The 18,450-nt window shown below is 34.9% G+C and overlaps 1 protein-coding gene across 1 annotated transcript in view; it reads right to left on the bottom strand.

Moving 5' to 3' along the window:
* The window catches only part of LOC148953762 (uncharacterized), a 51,649-nt gene that overhangs the window by 16,811 nt on the left and 16,388 nt on the right, over positions 1-18,450 (bottom strand). The window contains exons 2-4 of the mRNA XM_089108473.1: positions 9,952-10,084; positions 8,059-8,163; positions 4,041-4,196 (exon numbers count right to left, since the gene is read on the bottom strand). Of these exons, the coding sequence (XP_088964599.1) occupies positions 4,041-4,196; positions 8,059-8,163; positions 9,952-10,084 (394 nt within the window). The remainder of the gene's footprint in view (positions 1-4,040; positions 4,197-8,058; positions 8,164-9,951; positions 10,085-18,450) is intronic.

The raw sequence follows: 18,450 nt of genomic DNA, 5'->3' as shown, positions 1-18,450 counted from the left end.
TCTTCGAGGAAATTTGGGACCCCTCCCCGCCGAAAAAAATGAGAATTGTGGAAGCATGGATTCATATGGTGTGTCAACCCCAGAAGTTTCCCATCCCAGCTAGTTTCCCTATCCTTATCATATACCCAGCCAGTTGTCAGGCCCTCCACAACAATTCTCTCGGCTTAACATCCAATCTGTGAAATATTTCCAGCCGGTATCTACTCTCGGCTGGGCACCCTTCTATAAGATGCATTCTTGTATCCACGGCCATGATATTTTGGCAAATTGGGGAATTGGCTCTCCCAATTCGAGCGAGATGGCTCTGGAAGTTCACAAATCGTGTAATGTCTTCAATAGCCGTTCATATTTCAGACCTAATTCGGTTCAGATATCTGGTCAGCGTGGGGTTAAACTTTGGAATTATATCCTTTGTTTCTTTACACCCAACCCTTCAGTACCAAATTTTTTCCTTCCCCTCAAGGGTATTTATGACCCTCAATTTTTCGTAGAGATTTAAGAGAGTCCAGTTTTTTTTCCGAGTAAATTTGGACCCCCCCCCCCTAAAAAAAAAGAGAATTGTGGAAGCATGGATTTATATGGTGTGTCACCCCCAGAAGATTTATATGAAATTTTGTTATTTCCTGACAAAACCTTTGTTTGTTTTATTTTTCCAGCAAGATTTCACACCAGCATGAAATGAGGCCAAATGTTTTCCTTGTGGCCAAATATTGATTGTTTTTCATGACAAATTAGCTTCTCCAGAAGGCACGGTACGAAAAAATGTACTATTCGAATTATTCTCAGACAACTACTCATAATTTTGTCCCTTAAAAAAATCCAAAAATCTTGAATATATTATTATGAATTTACAGCTTACAAACCACTATGTTGAACAACCAAAACTTATAGAAATCAAAGTATCTTTAAAAATATAGACTTAAATCACAAATATTAAAAAATGTAAAATAATTGTTATTAAATTAATTATAACAAGGTAATCAATAAAACTTGAATAATAACTGAGTATTTTCTAATAGTGGCATCAAATTTATCTAAATGTTTATCATTTTAAATCCACTCTAAGCTAAATCTGCAGGTGAGAACCTCGCTCTACTTTCAAATTATGGGTAATTATGAACTCAACTCTTTGGTTCAGTCACAACACTGCAACTTGTACCAGAGAGTATAGGCAGCTTATAAAAGTAGAAACTGACGCCAGGGTCCAAAAATCTCTAACGTCATCTAGCGTTTGGCGTTTCTTGGTATCTTTTTCAAACTTCGTCACTAAAAGAACACCAAGAAACACCAGAGGCCAGATGACATTTGCGATTTTTTTTTCGACAAAAGCACCTGTTTCTACTCTTATAGGTTACCTATACTACTTGATTTGTACATATGCTTCTTATCTAAATCCCTGTTTTATTATTAAAAAAACATATTTGCACTAAAAGCTTAAAAATCATATTTTCACCCATCTATAAAATGATGAAACAGTAAGACAAACCCTTTTCTGTCAGCCATATCACAGTTGCGCATTATAGATAATTTTGCAATAGGAAATATTAGGAAAATATAGAGGATTTTTTTTTTGGGGGGGGGGAGGCATTCTAAAATAATCTACAGGAATCAGACCGAAACTGTAAGAGATAACTGGTAAAATCGTACAAAAATATAATTTTTGTAGGGGACAAGACAAGAGCCTTAAAACCCCTACAGCGGATGTGCTAAGATACCACAACAAATTAGCCTATTTATCCCTAAAGAGAAGGAGATTAAAAGTAATATTTTCATTATAAACCACTCCACAGAAAGTCGAATATTTGGAAGGGGGTATTACCCCACCTTCCCCAGAGCATGGTCATCAGTTCCTCATAAGGCTATAGATCTATTTTACCATAATCCATGATAGACCTCATCAGCAACAATTTATCTGCTTATACCAGCTATGACATCACTGTCTCCATATAGATATTCCGGATTGCCTTGTTCAGCTCATAACAATTCAGTGGGTTTATCTGTGAGAATTTCTATCTGTGGGAACTATCGGAGAATTTCTCAAATTTCAGTCCCTGTAATTAAGAAAGGACTCATGGATATTTCCTATTGACTTTAATAGTTCCTGTATCTCTTAGAATCGTCTTTTCATTTTTTTTTTTTTGGTCCGCCGCCAAGTTCTTCTTGTGTCCCACGTAGCTTTTTTTTTCATTTTGTCAAAATAAGCTAAACACAACTATTTTGGCTTATACCAAAAAATACTATCAAAATTATATTTATCGTTAGTATCCAAGGTCGTACCCAGGATTTTTTTTTCGGAAGGGGTTTTACTCAATGACTTATTTTCGGGGGGGGGGGGGGGCTCCAAAAAAAACAACAAAAAAACCATACAAAAATTTTTTATATCCATTTTATTACGGTTTTACGATCCAAACAAACATTTCGGGGGGGGGGGTCAAACCCCCCCACTGAGTACGGCCTTGCTAATATCCCTCCCCGCCTATCCATAATAGTTTATGATTGTGAAACAAATCTGACAGAAAATTTAGCTTCAAATATTCTTCGAAAGAGTGCTATAAAAAGCCCAGAAATCAAGGGTTAAAATAAGAGAATCTTTCCTCGAGAGAGGCCTAATACTAAAAAATATAAGTTTATTCGATTTCCACAAATTGATAACTTTATAAATCTTAACTCATTTTGTTCGAAATTTCTAAGAAAAACCCTACTCCCATTTCCCCTTTGGAGTGAATCCAACCTCCCTCCAAACTAAAGTCAGAACACAGCCTCTTTTCACTAAAAAAAACCCAACAAAACCCCAAAAAATTATGGCATAAAAAGTTAAGCTTTTCGTGACTTACGCCCCTTCTCCATATGAAAAATTATATGATACCATCTCCAAAAGGCATGTTTGTTTACACTCCCGATGAAAACTTTATCCCCAAATAAAAGCAAGATTACATAGAATTTGAGCAATTTCAAGACAGAAAAAAAATCCTTAGCCCAATAAAAATCTGCTTAAATTCAATAAGGTCTGCAAGATTACAAAAATCTGCAATAGTCAAAAATCTGCAATAGTCAAAAATCTGCAATAGTCAAAAATCTGCAAGATTACTTTGTTTGTATTTTCCAAAAAAGTATCCGGCAAGCCCTCACCCCGTCCCCCACACAGACGCACAAATCAGAATCTCACAATTTCCGTAACATATTCTTCCTACCTGTTGTTTACACGAGCATGCACCTCCAACGAAAAAATCACATGTAAAGCGCCTCATTCATGGGGGCGAAGGTTTCACTTCTTTGGCGGGGTTGGGGTGAACCATAAAAAGTTTAACCCAATTCAAGCAATGTAGAAGTGAGCATTTATGGATCCTGTAGAAGCATTTCAAGCTATTATGAGGGAGTTCAACCTCTCAAGGAGCACTTGGATTTGCCTGAGGCGCCCAAAGCCTCTAAAAATTTGCGCCCCCCAGCAAGATCCATTCCTTTATGTCTTTTATTCTAGATTCTTCTTAATCTGGATCCAGGTTCTTCTTAATATCAAGGCAACAAGAGTTGACTCCTTGCGATTGTTATATTTTGATATTTTGTCTGGCAGGGATCAAGAATCTAGGGTTAAATATCCATCTTGAATATGAAAATAGCAAAAATTTTAAGGACTGTATACTGAAACTTAAACAGATAAATGAGTGAAAAACAAGTTTTTATTCCAAACTTAGCTAGGCCCATCCATTGGACAACTAGTTCCATCTAGATATTCCCTGTAAGGTTTCTGAAAAATAAATTAAAGTTAATACAAAAGACCAACAACAATTATATAAGAGTAATTGGGTTTTTATACCTGTGGCATAAAAGATACCAGAATTATTTTGCCAAGCAGAAATGTTTTGTATGATAACAAATAACCAACATGACGATAATTTTTCTCTCTCTTTGTAAAGAATAAATAATAAAAAAGACCATTTCCTCTTTTTTTCTAGCCATTTGACATAAAAAAAAGAAAAAAGAAAGAAGGAAAAAGAAATAAGAGCATGTTAAGTTAGGACAAGAATCAATGAAATTCTCACCTAATGTCTTGATATGGGCGGTTTTCTTTGTCACAAATGGCCTCATTGAGCTTTTTAATAACATCTAAACCTGTCATGACTTGTCCAATGACACAGTGTTCTTCATCTAAGCTGTCCAAGTTTTCAGCTAAGGTTACGAAAAACTGAGATCCAAATCTAAAAAAAGAAGGAAAACATTAACCACCAGTTTGAATGCTGTAAATGCAAAAGTATTGCCTGAAATTTTTAATAGTCTGAGATTTTTTAGTTCATCCATTTTCAGAGTGTGAAAAACTTACGAAAAAAAAAAAAAAAAAAAAAAAAAAAAAAAAAAAAAAAAAAAAAAAAAAAAAAAAATAGTAGTAGCCAAAAAGGTATATAAGAGATAGTATATAAGATATATATAAGGTATATAATATATATAAGTATATAAGGTATATAAGATAAGTATATAAGGTATATAAGATAGTATATAAGGTATATAAGAGATAGTAGCCAAAAAGGGTGTTATATTTCTCCAATGGTTGGACAATCATTTACCTATGGTTATATGCAACATTTGTATCTTCTCTCATGTCCAAAACGGCCTCTTTTCTACTACTATTACTATACAATGCCCGCCCTCAAGAGCCAAATTCTGTTTACAACCCTGACCTGGGTGTTAGTTACTTCTAAAATTACCAATTTTTCTCAATATTTTAGAACAAACCTTAAGTCAAATCTGAATATTTGACTGACCATTACACTAAGTATTATTTTATCGAATAAGATCATTTCTTAATTAATTTATAGTATATCCTTTTTTTATGAAGACTTAATAAATATATTCATAATATCATGATACCAACTTCATTATAAGTTACATTTAAACGAATTATGTCTCCATACTGATGTAAAGAGCAATATATAAGAATTACACACTGTGATGGATAGGCTGTTACCCCCAAACTCTGTTATATCTGCTGTTGGTTTACTACTCTAGTGACAGACCAGGCAGTTGGGATTGAGTTTATATTTATGAGTAACAGTGTATAATACAGCAAGCATTCCATTCGTAGAGCTTATTTTTAGGAATTTGGTGCAAAAAAGAATTTTTTGTTGTTGCCTAGTAATAAATTGTATATTAACTGTTTACTTGTGATACCATAACATTATGGCATGGCAAAAACATACTATTAGAAATGGATGGATAAATATGGAGGTTTCCGAGGCTTGGAAAAATATTGCCATGGCAAAATGGCATAACAATAACATCATAATAAAATGACATGGCAAAATATTGAGGTTTCAAGGAGATGGCATTTAAAGTGTTGTTACGTCAGCCATAAAACTTATGGCCCCAAGACAAGAAATGGCTGTTGTTAAACTTCCCCATAAAGGACATGGATTACAAATGTATAAAAAAGATAGAAAAAATATGTGTCCCACATCCAGGCCTCAGCTGCCTTGGCCAAGATGAAAAAAAAAACGAAAAAAAAAAAACGAATAGGGCCATTGAATACCGAATATTTCTTTAGAATCCACTTTGACAAAATCCATATTATAACGTGCTCAAACTCAAACACAAAAACATACTCAACATTTCCTATGCCATTTCTCTCTAATGTTCTGCATTTACCATCTGAACTAAAATCATTGATGCTTTTAAACTCAATTGCCTGGAAGAGTAATAATAGTGAACCAGTTGATTCGGCAAAATAACTTCAAGAGGACACCAAAATCTATTTTAACTTAAGACGTTGCAAATAGCACTTTTAATTAATGCAGCAAAAATGAAATATTAGAAAACCTATTAGGACAATCAATTCATTTTGATTAGTTTATAGTGTTAGGTATAGAAACTAGTGTAGCAAGCACCGTCAGATATAATTTTGATCCACTGCAGCTGGGTCAAGGTAAACAAATCTGTTCCAACCAATTGGGGCACCAATTGGGGGAGGAGGGTTCAACTGCCTCAACAGATTTACAATGAAACTCTTTTTGGTCTTTTTTTTAAGAATAAAAAAATTATCCCCTCCCTAGATTTTGAAAAAACATTTTTTTTTGTGTGCTTATTGAAAAAAAAGAAAAAGGAGATCCGCTCCCCTTGCATTTCCATGAATTGGGGACCCTGGTTTCAACACTATCTAGCTCTACATATAACAAAAACAGAAGTTGACTAGGATATTTTTTTTTACAGGGGAAAAATGACAAGCTGCCAAAAACTGGGATTTATTCTCTCCTCCTGGTTCCTCTTCCTCAAGGAATGTATATAAAAATACCTGCACACAATGGTGGGAGGGGGGAGGTCCTCTTGAGGTTTGTCCGAGATCCTAGTAAAATGGAAAAAAATATCCTGTTTCTAGTGGTGCCTTTTTAAGAATTCATCTGGTGCCAATTAAAGTGCAAGACATTCTCAAAAGGGATGGGAAACAGGTCTGAGAATTGTAAAAATTGGAAATTTCATGAAGGGGGGGGGGGGTCAAGCTCTGAATAAAGCAATTTTGAAAAGGAGTTTGTGCTGCTTTAATGACCTCAGACAACCTTATGCTGTGAGCAGTAGCATATTTTAAATGCCTAAAAAATACAAATGATTACCTACTTCACCAGGAACAGTAATAATAATATCTTTAATAATATTATACCTCCTTAGTCAGTTATGCTGATGACATTTTTAACCTCAGCCAAACTTTGGAAAATTTTCATAAACTTTCCAAAAACTACAAACAGAATACTAAAAATCTGACCTTGAATTCAATGCTAAAAAGTAATATATGTGTATGGGGAGGAGTTTTATTTGAAGCTGAACCTACCGTGGAGAACCCTTAAGCGTTGGTTGCAGGCGCGGTAAAATTGCACACCACTGCATAAAGGCCACTGGGAGTCTTATGATAAGAATGGTTTGGGAAATAAGCATGCCTGCCTCCTCTGTAGAGAGTTTTGGGATTGGATGGACCATTTTCTGAGTAGATGCCAAAGTTTCGCTGATTTTAGGGATAAATTTTTTCATGGGGATGTACCGCTGCTACCGGGTGTTTTGGGGACTACTTCAAGGGACCTAATTATTGCGTTAGATTGTTTTATGGAGAATGGTCTGATGGCACGGAAAGAAGCGGTGGTTTAAATTTGTTGAGTGTTATTGTTCTTTCCTTATTGTTTAAATTGATTTTGTGTATATGGCCACTGGTTTTTAAATACACGCATGTATGTATGTATATAGTAGTTTTTAACTGGAAAGGCCTATTTCCTGATGAAGTTGTACTTGGAAATTCAAAGATGTCTAAACTCTGGCCAAATTCTTTATCTTAGCATTCCCATTGGAAATGCTATTTCCTACACTCATTATCTCCTAGCAAAACATATCAGCTTCATATATTTTCATAGTCTCTGCTAAGCTGTTTCAATTGATGTTATCTCTCAATGCTATACAACACTGTTGGGTCTCCCCAACACCCTCTACATTGCACCCTTCTGGATGATTCTAACTCATGTTGATAAATTGAAAATCCACTCCACTTTTTTCTGCTTTGCAATTTGCAAACATGCAATGGAAAGCTCATCAATAGTCTTCATATAGCAGATTCTACTATAGCTGTTGCTAAAGTTATAGAAAAGTGCAACCAATGGATTTCAAAACATGCTTGGAACCAACTCTTTTGAAAGTAGTTAAATTGTTATAGTTGTATAGTGCTCTTTGGCTTTTTTTTGCCGTGCTCAGTCATTTTCCTTTTGTATAAAGATGGTTTTTCAATAAGCAATAATAATCATTATTATTACTTATTGAAAACCCGTCTTTGTACAAAAAGAAAATGACAGAGCACTGTAAAAAAAACAAAAAAAACAACAAACAAACAAAAGCAAAATATCACTATACAACTATGACAAGGTAATTATAGTTGAAGAAGTTTGCTCCATGTCTGGAAATCTTGTGGTTGTGTTTCTTTTGAATTGCATGTCCAAATTGGATATCTCATGACAATTAACTCCCTATTGATAACCTAGATTTTAAATAACTGTGAACTAAGAACTTCAAATGGCTATATTTAGAAATTTAACCTACTTTTTGTCACCACAGTTCACAAGAGAAACGGTTCCAATACTTTTATGTTTCCTATTTGGAGGTAGCTCAGCTTCAAAATATTTGGCTTGCTCTCCATACAGCAATCTAAAAAAAAAAAGAAAATCTATTCAATCATTACTGAAAAATAAGTGTAATTTTGTAATTTTCCAACCTTAAAAAAACTATCATTTGCAATTTTGCTTTTTAGCAAAGGAAACTAATTTTTTATATATATTTTTTTTAATTAGGTTTTTTTTATTATTAGTTAGTCCTCCCTTCTTCAGATGGAAGTGGGCGCATGTCCCCACCCCCCAGATTTTAATACTTCTTCAGTATTTTCACTGATACATGCCTTTTATTGAAATTTTTCGAGAAAAAAATTGAAAAAAAAATAAATGTAAATTTGGCCCCTCCTAATATTTTGAAAACAATTATTTGTCTCCCCCCCCCCCACAGTTTTCATGAATTGAAATAACTGCTCTGCTAAATAGCCAAATATTATAAATTTGGTATTATCCAAATGAGCATTCTTTTTCTATTTATGCATGACCAAACATTTTCCTTAAATTTGCTGAGGCAAGCAATTACCCACTGATTTTCTCCCTTTCTAACAAGTATTCCCTAAGACAGGCTACCAAACTGCATTTAAAATACATATTAAACTGAAATTGAAGAGATTAGGACACTATGTCTAACAAGTACCCTCCAAGGTAGTTATATTAAAAAATTTAAGTTGTGGTAAACTCAGCAACTAGTAATAGTAAATTTGTAGTAAGTACTAAAAAAGAAGGAGTAAATTTAGCACTTCATAGGTTGAAAATTTTATATTATTTTTAATTTTTTTTTCTTATTTCAATTGAAAATGGTGTAATTTTTCATTTTACATGCAGATACATCAAAAAGTATGAAGCTAAAAATATCATCTATTTGATCTATCAAGATAAATTCAATTGAACAAATACACAACATCAGATATAGGCAATGTTATGTGGTTCTTAATCAAATATATAGGCAAGTTATTGAACATTTAAATAGGACATGTACGAGTAAAGTTACTTAAACCATACAATTTTTCCAACTGAACTGTAATTTTCTATGATTTTTATAGAATTCAAAGATAATCAAATTTTTCTGCCACTTCATTATTTATTTTTGAAGCCTTTTTTGGTTGACTTTCCTGTTCTAAGTAAAAAAAAAAAACAATTAAATTTTATTTTCCTGTAAAAACACAATTTTAACTTTTGATGGAAAAATGCTTGTTTATTAAAAAAATTGATGTTTTCACTATCTCAAATATCAGATTCAAACAGCTATACTTGCAACAATTTTAATTCTGCCACTTCATTATTTATTTTTGAAGCTTTTTTTGGTTGACTTTCCTATTCTAGATAAAAAAAAGAAAAATAATCTTTTATTTTCCTGTAAAACGCAATTTTAACTTTCAATGGGAAAATGCTTGTTTACTCAAAAGATTGATGTTTTCACTATCTCCAAATATCAGATTCAAACAGCTATACTTGCATCAATTTTATTTCTACAGATAGAATAAAATGCTTCTGACATAAATTTAACAGCCACTTATTTTAACCATAGCTTATTCAGTTTCTATATATGTTTTATCAATGGACAAAATCATTACACACAGCATAAATTGAAGGAGGTGAAAAATAAAGCCCCCACCCATGTCTGAGGAATGAAGAATGAGAACATGCTTTTAAGCCTCAACAATACTCACCTTAAAGACTCAGATCTATGAGAATGTATGCTAATATAGCTCCAAATTTACAATCTCAAGGTCATCCAGGAAATGGAACCATTAGTCTATTTGTCTCCCCTTCCATTAGTGAAAAGTAACTGAGAAATATACATTGTGACTGGGTAAAAGATACTCACCCATAAACAGACTGTCCTCCTTTTCCTGTACCAGTGGGATCCCCTGCTTGAGCTATAAAATTATGCTGCACTGTGTGGAAGAGGCTGAAATTGTAGTACTTCATTTTGCATAATTTCATGAAGTTCAGACATCCTTAAAAAATATACAATAAATTATTATTAAGCAAAAATCATTGCACCTAAACAAACCTAAATCTAAAAATGTCTCATAAAAACAAGAAACAGCACAATCATAACTAAGAATTACTTACATTAACATAAGACTCATGAAAGTATCATAACTCACAAAAAAAACTATTAAATAATAAAACCAACAAATTACTCACTTAAGCCCCCCCCCCAAGGGTGTGTTTCTGAAGTCAGGCAACACCCTTCCACCTAATTATATTGTAATACTTTGTATTTTCACTTATAAGTGAAAAGATGAAGTTGCAACTACAACAGCAACTTGTTGGTGTGAAAATTAAATGCAGCATTATAGGCCAAATTTGTGAGATTAAGACATTTTTTCTATTCTTTGTGGGTTACTTTTTACTTATATTTATCCTAGGTGTCATGTTAAGTGGCTTTGCTTAATGTGTGGCTGCACTTACCTGGATTTTGAAGCTTGCAATTTTCTTACTTTAATGCCCCTGGGCATTCATCATTTACCTTAAATTGCAGCTAGGAGCAATCTAAGGATTACTCCTTGTAGAGCTCCGAAATGATGATTAGTTGTATGCAAGAATCACTGGTGACCAGGGGCTGCTCCATCTTCAATAGCATCCCAATTGAATTTACAATATTTGGAGGACCACTCAGCATCTAGCCTTCATTTAAAAACATCAATGGATTCAGCAGTAACAGTTTCATTAGATAGTTTGTTCCAATTGTTGACAATACATGTTGAGAAGAATTGAGTACAGCCTCTAGATGTTGTAGACTGCTTGACAAGTTTCAGTTGATGACCTCTAGTTCTTGAATTGGTACTAATAGTAGGGAATAATGCTGGGAGAATGCAAGCCCTCAATAACTTAAAGGCTAAAATGGCATCCCCTCTATTTCTGCTGTATACAAGTGTAGGGAGATTCAACTTTGATAGTCTTACAGGATAGGAAAGCTCTTGCATGCCAGATATTGCTTTAGTGGCATGTCTCTACACATCTTCAAGAACTTTTATATCTTTTTTAAAATATGGAGAGGTAAGTGACATTCCAACTTCAAGCTTAGGAAGCACAAGTCCCTTATAAAGAAGACTGATGACTTTAGAAGAACGAGTGGAGATGGTACACTTAATCAAACCCAAGGTTGAACTAGCCCCAGCAGCAGACCTCTTAGCATGTATGCTGAATTTTAATTCATTGTCAATAGTGACACCAAGATCTTGCTCATTATTTACAGAGGAGAGTGGGTGGCCTAAGAAAAAATAAGAGTGGCATGGATTCTGTTTGCCAAAGTGAATGATATGGCACTTGGCAACATTGAATTCAAGAAGCCAGGCCTCAGCCCATTGACCTAGCAGTTGAAGATTATTTTGTAGCAGGGCATGATCTTCACAGGACAAAGCTGGTCCAAGAAGCTTCAGGTCATCTGCATAAAGAGTTGAATTACTGCTGATAATGGAATGAGCATCATTGATGAAAATATTAAATAATGTAGGACCCAAGACACTTCCCTGAGGAACTCCACTCAGAACCCATGCTGAGGAGGAAAGAATACGATCTTCAGAGTCATCAAACAACTGAACACATTGGTTTCACAAGTAAAGAAAATCAAGGATCCACAGCAGGGATTTCTCTTTGAGCTTACCATTTTTTTTGTTTATATCTTAAGTAAACAGACATTTGTTATTATATAGTGACTGCTTTTCTTCTTTGATGGACCACAGTTGCTATATACCACTGTTACCAATATTCTACTGTTAGCAATGTTATATTTCTATAAAGCCATAAATTACATTTTGTCAAACAATTTTTTGTGGAGATGTCTGTACAGAAGAGGGCAGTAGCAAACATTCAAGAGACCATATTGGTGCTGGCAGGATTTACTCCTTAAACTGCTGGGGATAGGTGATTTGAGTACTTCACTTCCCAATTGTTCTATCTACCCTGAGAATTTCCAAGAAGTAATCCAACACCCACTACATTTTTTTAAACAATCGTAGGCAGCCTGCTAAAACTGCCTAAGTGGGCACAATGTTTTTTTTCTCTTCTTCTTCTTCTTCAGTCGGGCACTCCGTATCAAAGGAGTTGTCATAGAAACTTTGAAAAGGGATCATTTGATGGGAAATTGGAGTGCCTAGTGTCCTCTTTAATAGTTGAAAGTGATTGGAGGGTAACTAGCCCCCCCCCCCACGACCATCCAATCAAAATTTTGAAATAGCCATTTTGTTAGCATAGTTGCTTTCCAGATAGAAAATGTGTTTTTGAGGAGGACACTCTCCCACAACCCTCAGGGCAGGGGTTTTAAGTTATGCCCTGAGGGCGTATAAGAACAATGTTGGCACAATGTACTATGTATTATTTTTTCTCTTTAGAGCAGGGCACTTCATATGGAAGGGGTCGTTGTAGAAACTTCAAAATGGGCTCATTCGATTGGAAATTGAGAGTTCTAGTGCCCTTTTTAATAGTCGAAAGTGATTGGAGGGCAACTAGCCCCCTCCCACACCCATCATTCCCCCAAACACATCCAATCAAAATTTTGAGATAGCCATTTTGTTCAGTGTAGTTGATTTCCAGATAGAAAATATTTTGAGGAGGACACTCCCCCACAACCTTCGTGGCAAGGCGAGATGGCTCTCGCGCCGTTGAGGCTGCAAGTCATTCTATCCTAGTTTAACTTGTTCAGTGCCTTGAAATACTCCTCCCTTTGCGATGAAAGTGGTATTAATCAAAACTGTATTAATAGTGCTATTTCTTGTGACTGAGGCTGCTGCTGAAAACTGGATTGATCAATGCAAAAAAGGTACTTTCATTTCTTTTGCTGTTTTGGCACCATCTGTCATAGCCACACTCGTCACACTAAGAATTTATAAAAATATAGATGACGTTCCCTTCGTTCGCAAGCGAACAAGAAGAGGACGCAGAGGTGGCAGAAAGAAATTTAAGATTGACACAACACACAACAACAACAGCAACCGTACAAGAAAATCGAAATATATTTTCTTGATTATTATCGCTTCTAATCAGTAGTTGTACCAAACCTATTCTGCTCAAGTCATCCTCAGGGCTATACTGTGGTGTTTATCCTTCCCATAGCATAGTGCAGACGTTTTTATATCATATATTTTCCCTTCTTATTTTATTTTTATATTTGTTCTTAATGATTTTTCCAACAGGAAATGTTCACAAGTCCTCCAAAAAAAAACGTCCCCCCAGATCCCAAATCAAATTCCATATTGAAAGATACCCATCATGGATGGTCAAGCACATTATCTGAAAGTTCTAATGATGGCTCCGATTCGGAGAATAGGACAATGATAACTGTAGGTCCTAATGCAACCATAAATGATGATAATGGGTTTCAAGAGGTCCTCTCTAGAAGCTCTAAAAAAGGAAAAAAATCTCCCCAATTAAAAGCATTTCCCCTCTCCCTGCCCAAGATCCTCCCTCCAAAAACTTACGAATTTACCTTAAAATTACTCCCACTACCCCCTTTGAAATAAAAATGATCACTGCAATAAGAGTTACAATTTTTAAATTGCTAAAATCAATGTTCTCTCTTAACATTAACCGTGATGGATCTCTGCTTATAGCTGTAGAAGATCAGAAATCAGCAGATACGATAATTAACCTTAAATCCCTTCTGAATATCCCAATTATTGCATCTAATTGGAACCCAAAACACTCACCAACAAAAATTGTAGTTTACAATGTTCCCCCAGAGATATCTACTCAGGAGTTAAAAGAAGGCCTATCAGATAGGGCTGGAAACACAATCCCAGTTGAGGATGTTACCCAACTTGGAAAACCTAATTCTACTGGCCTAAAAACTAGTAGATCCTTCTTATTCACACTAAAGGATAAAATTGATATCCCAGAAAAATTATTCCTATTTGGGCAAATCAAACCACACAAGGAATACAAACCTAAGCCTATTCAGTGTCAGAAGTGTTTCAAACTGGGACACACGACAAACAAATGCAATGAAATTCTCCAAGAGTGTAGTAATTGTAAATCTTTCCATCCTAAAGAGCTGACAACTTGCAAAAACACCCAGCCTACATGCATCAATTGCAAAGGTCCACATGAATCTACAAATAAATCATTATGCCCTGCATACAAGAAAAGAGCTCTAACACTCCAAATATCAACAGAGAAGGCCATCCCATACCCCTTTGCAGCAATGGAAGCAAATGCTGGCCAACAATACCAAATAAAGCCTGTAATGAAACCAACCAAAACCCCCAAGTCAAATGCCCCAAATGCATCAAGCACCCCATATAAAACAACATCTTCTAAGCCCCCTAGCTCAAATCCCTATCAGAAGGAATCACCAAGGCAGCAAGCCTTGTTTTCCGGTGAGATGAGGCCAGCCTGGCCCTCCCTCCCAAGAAGAGACAAACCAGAAACACTACCTGGAATCAATCCCTTAACCAACAAACAGGATGCACTACCAAAAATGCAATCCCCAAATATATGCTTATTCATTCTAAACTGTAATGCAGTTCAGGCCATGAACATACATCAACTACAGAAAACAAAAATTATTGCAGAATTGGCAAAAATCTACATCCCAGATGATATGCTCATTCAAGCAAAAAAAGATCTTGCTTTACTTTTAACAAAGCTGAACATTGATACTCAGTCATATGAAGAATAAATCAACAACACAACATTTATCAATACTCCAATGGAATGTAAGATCACTCACAGAAAATAAGCTAAATGAACTAATATCATTTATGAATAATAATTCCATTAATATTGCTTGCCTCCAGGAAACTCATTTAACCCAAAATCAACAAATTAAGTCTCTGGGATACACTATCCTGAGAAAGGATAGATCTTCAGAGAGAAAAGGAGGTGGTGTAGCTTTATTAGTTAATAATAATATAAAATTTTGTGGCATCAATTTTCCAGATTTTGAAAATGATGTTGATGTAATTGGTATAAGTGTTTGGCTGAATAATTTAAAAACCTACATAATAAGCTTTTATAACCCTAATGGCCAAACTTCAGATGCCAAGGATTTCTTTAATTATATAAATAATTCTAATATGTTAAAAAACATCATTATTTGTGGTGATTTCAATACCCACAGCCTTTTGTGGGAGATTAAACCAGCAAATAAAGCTGGTAAATTTATTGAGCATATGATTTCAAATAATAATGAATCGGCTGTTGCTACCCCTCCAAACCTAATTACATATTTTAACCCCAAAAGTGCCACATTCTCCACAATTGACCTACAAATTGTGTCTTTAAATTTTCTGAACAAAATTTACATAAATAAAATTGATAGTCTGTGTACAGACCACTTTGCTATAGTTTGCTCCCTAAATGAACCTGCTGAAACTTCTTCTCATACCTCCAAATATATCAACACTAAAGCAAATTGGTCTATTTTCCAAAATAAACTAAATGATGAAATTACAAGTTTCACCCAAAGTTCATGCATTTCTAACACAACAGTTGACTCAAATGCTGAAGCCTTGACATCTTTACTAATAAATACAGCTAATCATGCTATCACCAGGACAACACCTAATAAAATATTCCCTAAACAAATTCCTAAATCATGGTGGACAAATGAGTGCCTAAATAAATGGAAGATAAAAAAGGCAGCTAGGACAGAATTCATAAAAAAACCATCACCTACTACATATTTAAAAAAAATTACAAGCAGAATCTAATCTAAAAAGGACTATAATAGATGCTAAATATAAATACTGGAATAATTTTGCAAATAATCTCTCCAGAGAAACGCATGAGCCGATTATACATAAAGTCATAAGCCACATATGTGGGAAAAAGACTTCTCCCAACCCACTCCTGTATGAGCTTATACATAATAATACCCATTATGACAATGATATTGAAAAGGCTAACCTATTTGCAACTCTTTTTGTTAATAAGCTAACGTCAAACAATCAAAGCAATCTGTCCACAATTCCTATGAACCCTAGTTACCAACCACGCCCAGGATCCGAGTACATAACTAATCCATTTTCAATCCAGGAATTGAATAATGCAATACATCATATTAGGTCCAAAACTAGCAGCAGCTATGACAATATACACCCTACATGGATAAAGAATCTCACACCTTCATACAAACAAGAACTGCTAAATTGTTATAATCACGCTTGGGCATCCGCTCGGTTCCCCAATATATGGAACTGTTCGTCCCTCCTACCAATCCTAAAGAAAAATAAACCAAAAGATAACCCTGAGTCTTATAGGCACATAATTATTACACCTTTGATGGGGAAAATAATGGAGAAAATGATTTATCACAGACTCCTCTGGTTTGTTGAGAAAAATAAAATGATCCCACACACTCAAACTGGATTCAGGAAATACCACTCCTCAACAGATGCTTTCATTTTGCTGACAAATGCAATAAATGAATCTTTCTCAAAAAAATAATATCCTAGTGGCAGCTTTCCTCGATTTTGAAGGAGCATATGACAATGTGAACCACCAAATCCTTTTAAATAAACTTGCAAACCTTGGAGTACCTCCCAAGCTAGTATCCTTTATTAAATCCTTCATAGAAGTGTAAAGTTTCATTGTTTGTGTTGGTTCAGCCTCTTCACCCCAAAAGACAATATCCAAAGGCCTACCTCAGGGAGCAGTCCTCAGTTGCCTCCTATTTGCCCTATATCTCTGGGACATGAACCTACCCCACACGAATCTACAATATGCTGATGATCTGGTGCTATGGTCATCTGGCAACACCTTTCAGATAGCACAGTCAAATCTGCAAAAGTCACTTTTCCAGTTTGAAAAATTCTCTCAACATTCAGATTTACCCATTGCACCCACCAAGTCAAAAATAATCCAATTTCACAGGAAGCGAAACCATGTTAATGCAAAACTAAATCTAAATAAAACAACTATTCCAGAAGATAATAATATTAATTACCTAGGTCTCATTCTTGACCAAAAACTTAATTTCCACCTCCACATTTCAAACACAATAAAAAAATGTTATAGAAAAGCAAATATACTAAAAAGACTTCTTTCCACACCCTGGGGTTGTAAGGAGAAAACCTTACTCCAGTTTTATAAATCACATATAAGACCCCATATTGACTATGGGCTCATTGTCTATGGTGCATGTGCAAAGACCCAGATGCAAAAAATTGAAACAACACAAAATGATATAATACGTCTCATATTTGGTCTTAGGAAACCCACAAGCACCAAGTTTCTGCTTATGGAGAGTGGATTAACAACAATAAGGGAGAGACGTAGCTTTCTCTTGATAAAACATCTTACAAAAATTGAATCAAATAGCTCACACACATTACATAATTGGTTAAGAAATCCAGCCATGTATAGAGGTATTGCAGATGAGTATGCCAATATTCAAAAGAAGTTCCCTGTACCAGCAAAGTCTATTGCACCTACTTTCCCCCAATCCCCTCCATGGAATTGGTCATTTCCCATAATAAATACTGAATTTTCAAAATGGAATAAAGATTTAACCCCCATTGCTTTTGTCCCGGAAAAATTTGCAGAACTTAATACAATTACCTATAAAAATCACTTCCAAATATTTGTTGATGGGTCAAAAATGAATGAGAAGGTTGCAAGTGGTGTTTTCCTTCCTCACCTGAAAATTGCAATGGGCAAGAGATTATTTAATAATTTATCTATAATGTCTGCTGAGTTAAATGCCATAATCATGGCATTAGAACACCTTAAGCAAAACCAATCTTTGATTGAAAATTCGAATAATATTATCATTTATTCTGACTCTTTATCAAGCCTTGAGTTGCTGGCCTCAGCTCCTCAATATAATTTGGACATTTACACTTATCATTGTCTCAGTATTATTGATAATCTTGCTTCAAGTGGCATAAAAACTTACTTTCAGTACATTCCTAGCCACTCTGGCATAAGTGGTAATCATCAGGTTGATGAAATAGCAAAAAATGCTATAAATATTGACCAGCCAAGTGGGAGACCAATCCCAATTAGAGATATTTACCGATGGAGGCTATCAGATATTAATTTTAATAAGATTAATCCTATCCTTTCCCCCTTTCCCAATAAGTATCTTTCTAAAATTTATCATAGAATTCGTTCTGGAACAAATGGACTAAATTTCCTTGCATTCTCATATAAGCTTTCTAATTCAAGTGGTTCAATTCCCCTGTCCCCTCTTTGCAGGCATTGTAATATGAATAATGAAACAATTGACCATTGCCTATTTGAATGTAATATGCTGACGTCTGCACAACATACCTTGCTTTCTAAACTGTTAAAATACTTCAAACACCACAAAATCCCACTATCAGCCAAGAGCCTAGCCAACTATACCTGCACACAGAGTATAGAAATCGACATC

Source organism: Artemia sp. Qi Xiang Cuo, chromosome 3, assembly GCF_049724085.1.
Source record: "Artemia sp. Qi Xiang Cuo chromosome 3, ASM4972408v1, whole genome shotgun sequence".
In the NCBI taxonomy this organism is placed as follows: Eukaryota; Metazoa; Arthropoda; class Branchiopoda; order Anostraca; family Artemiidae; genus Artemia; species Artemia sp. Qi Xiang Cuo.
This window is presented reverse-complemented; position numbering and strand designations above follow the sequence as displayed.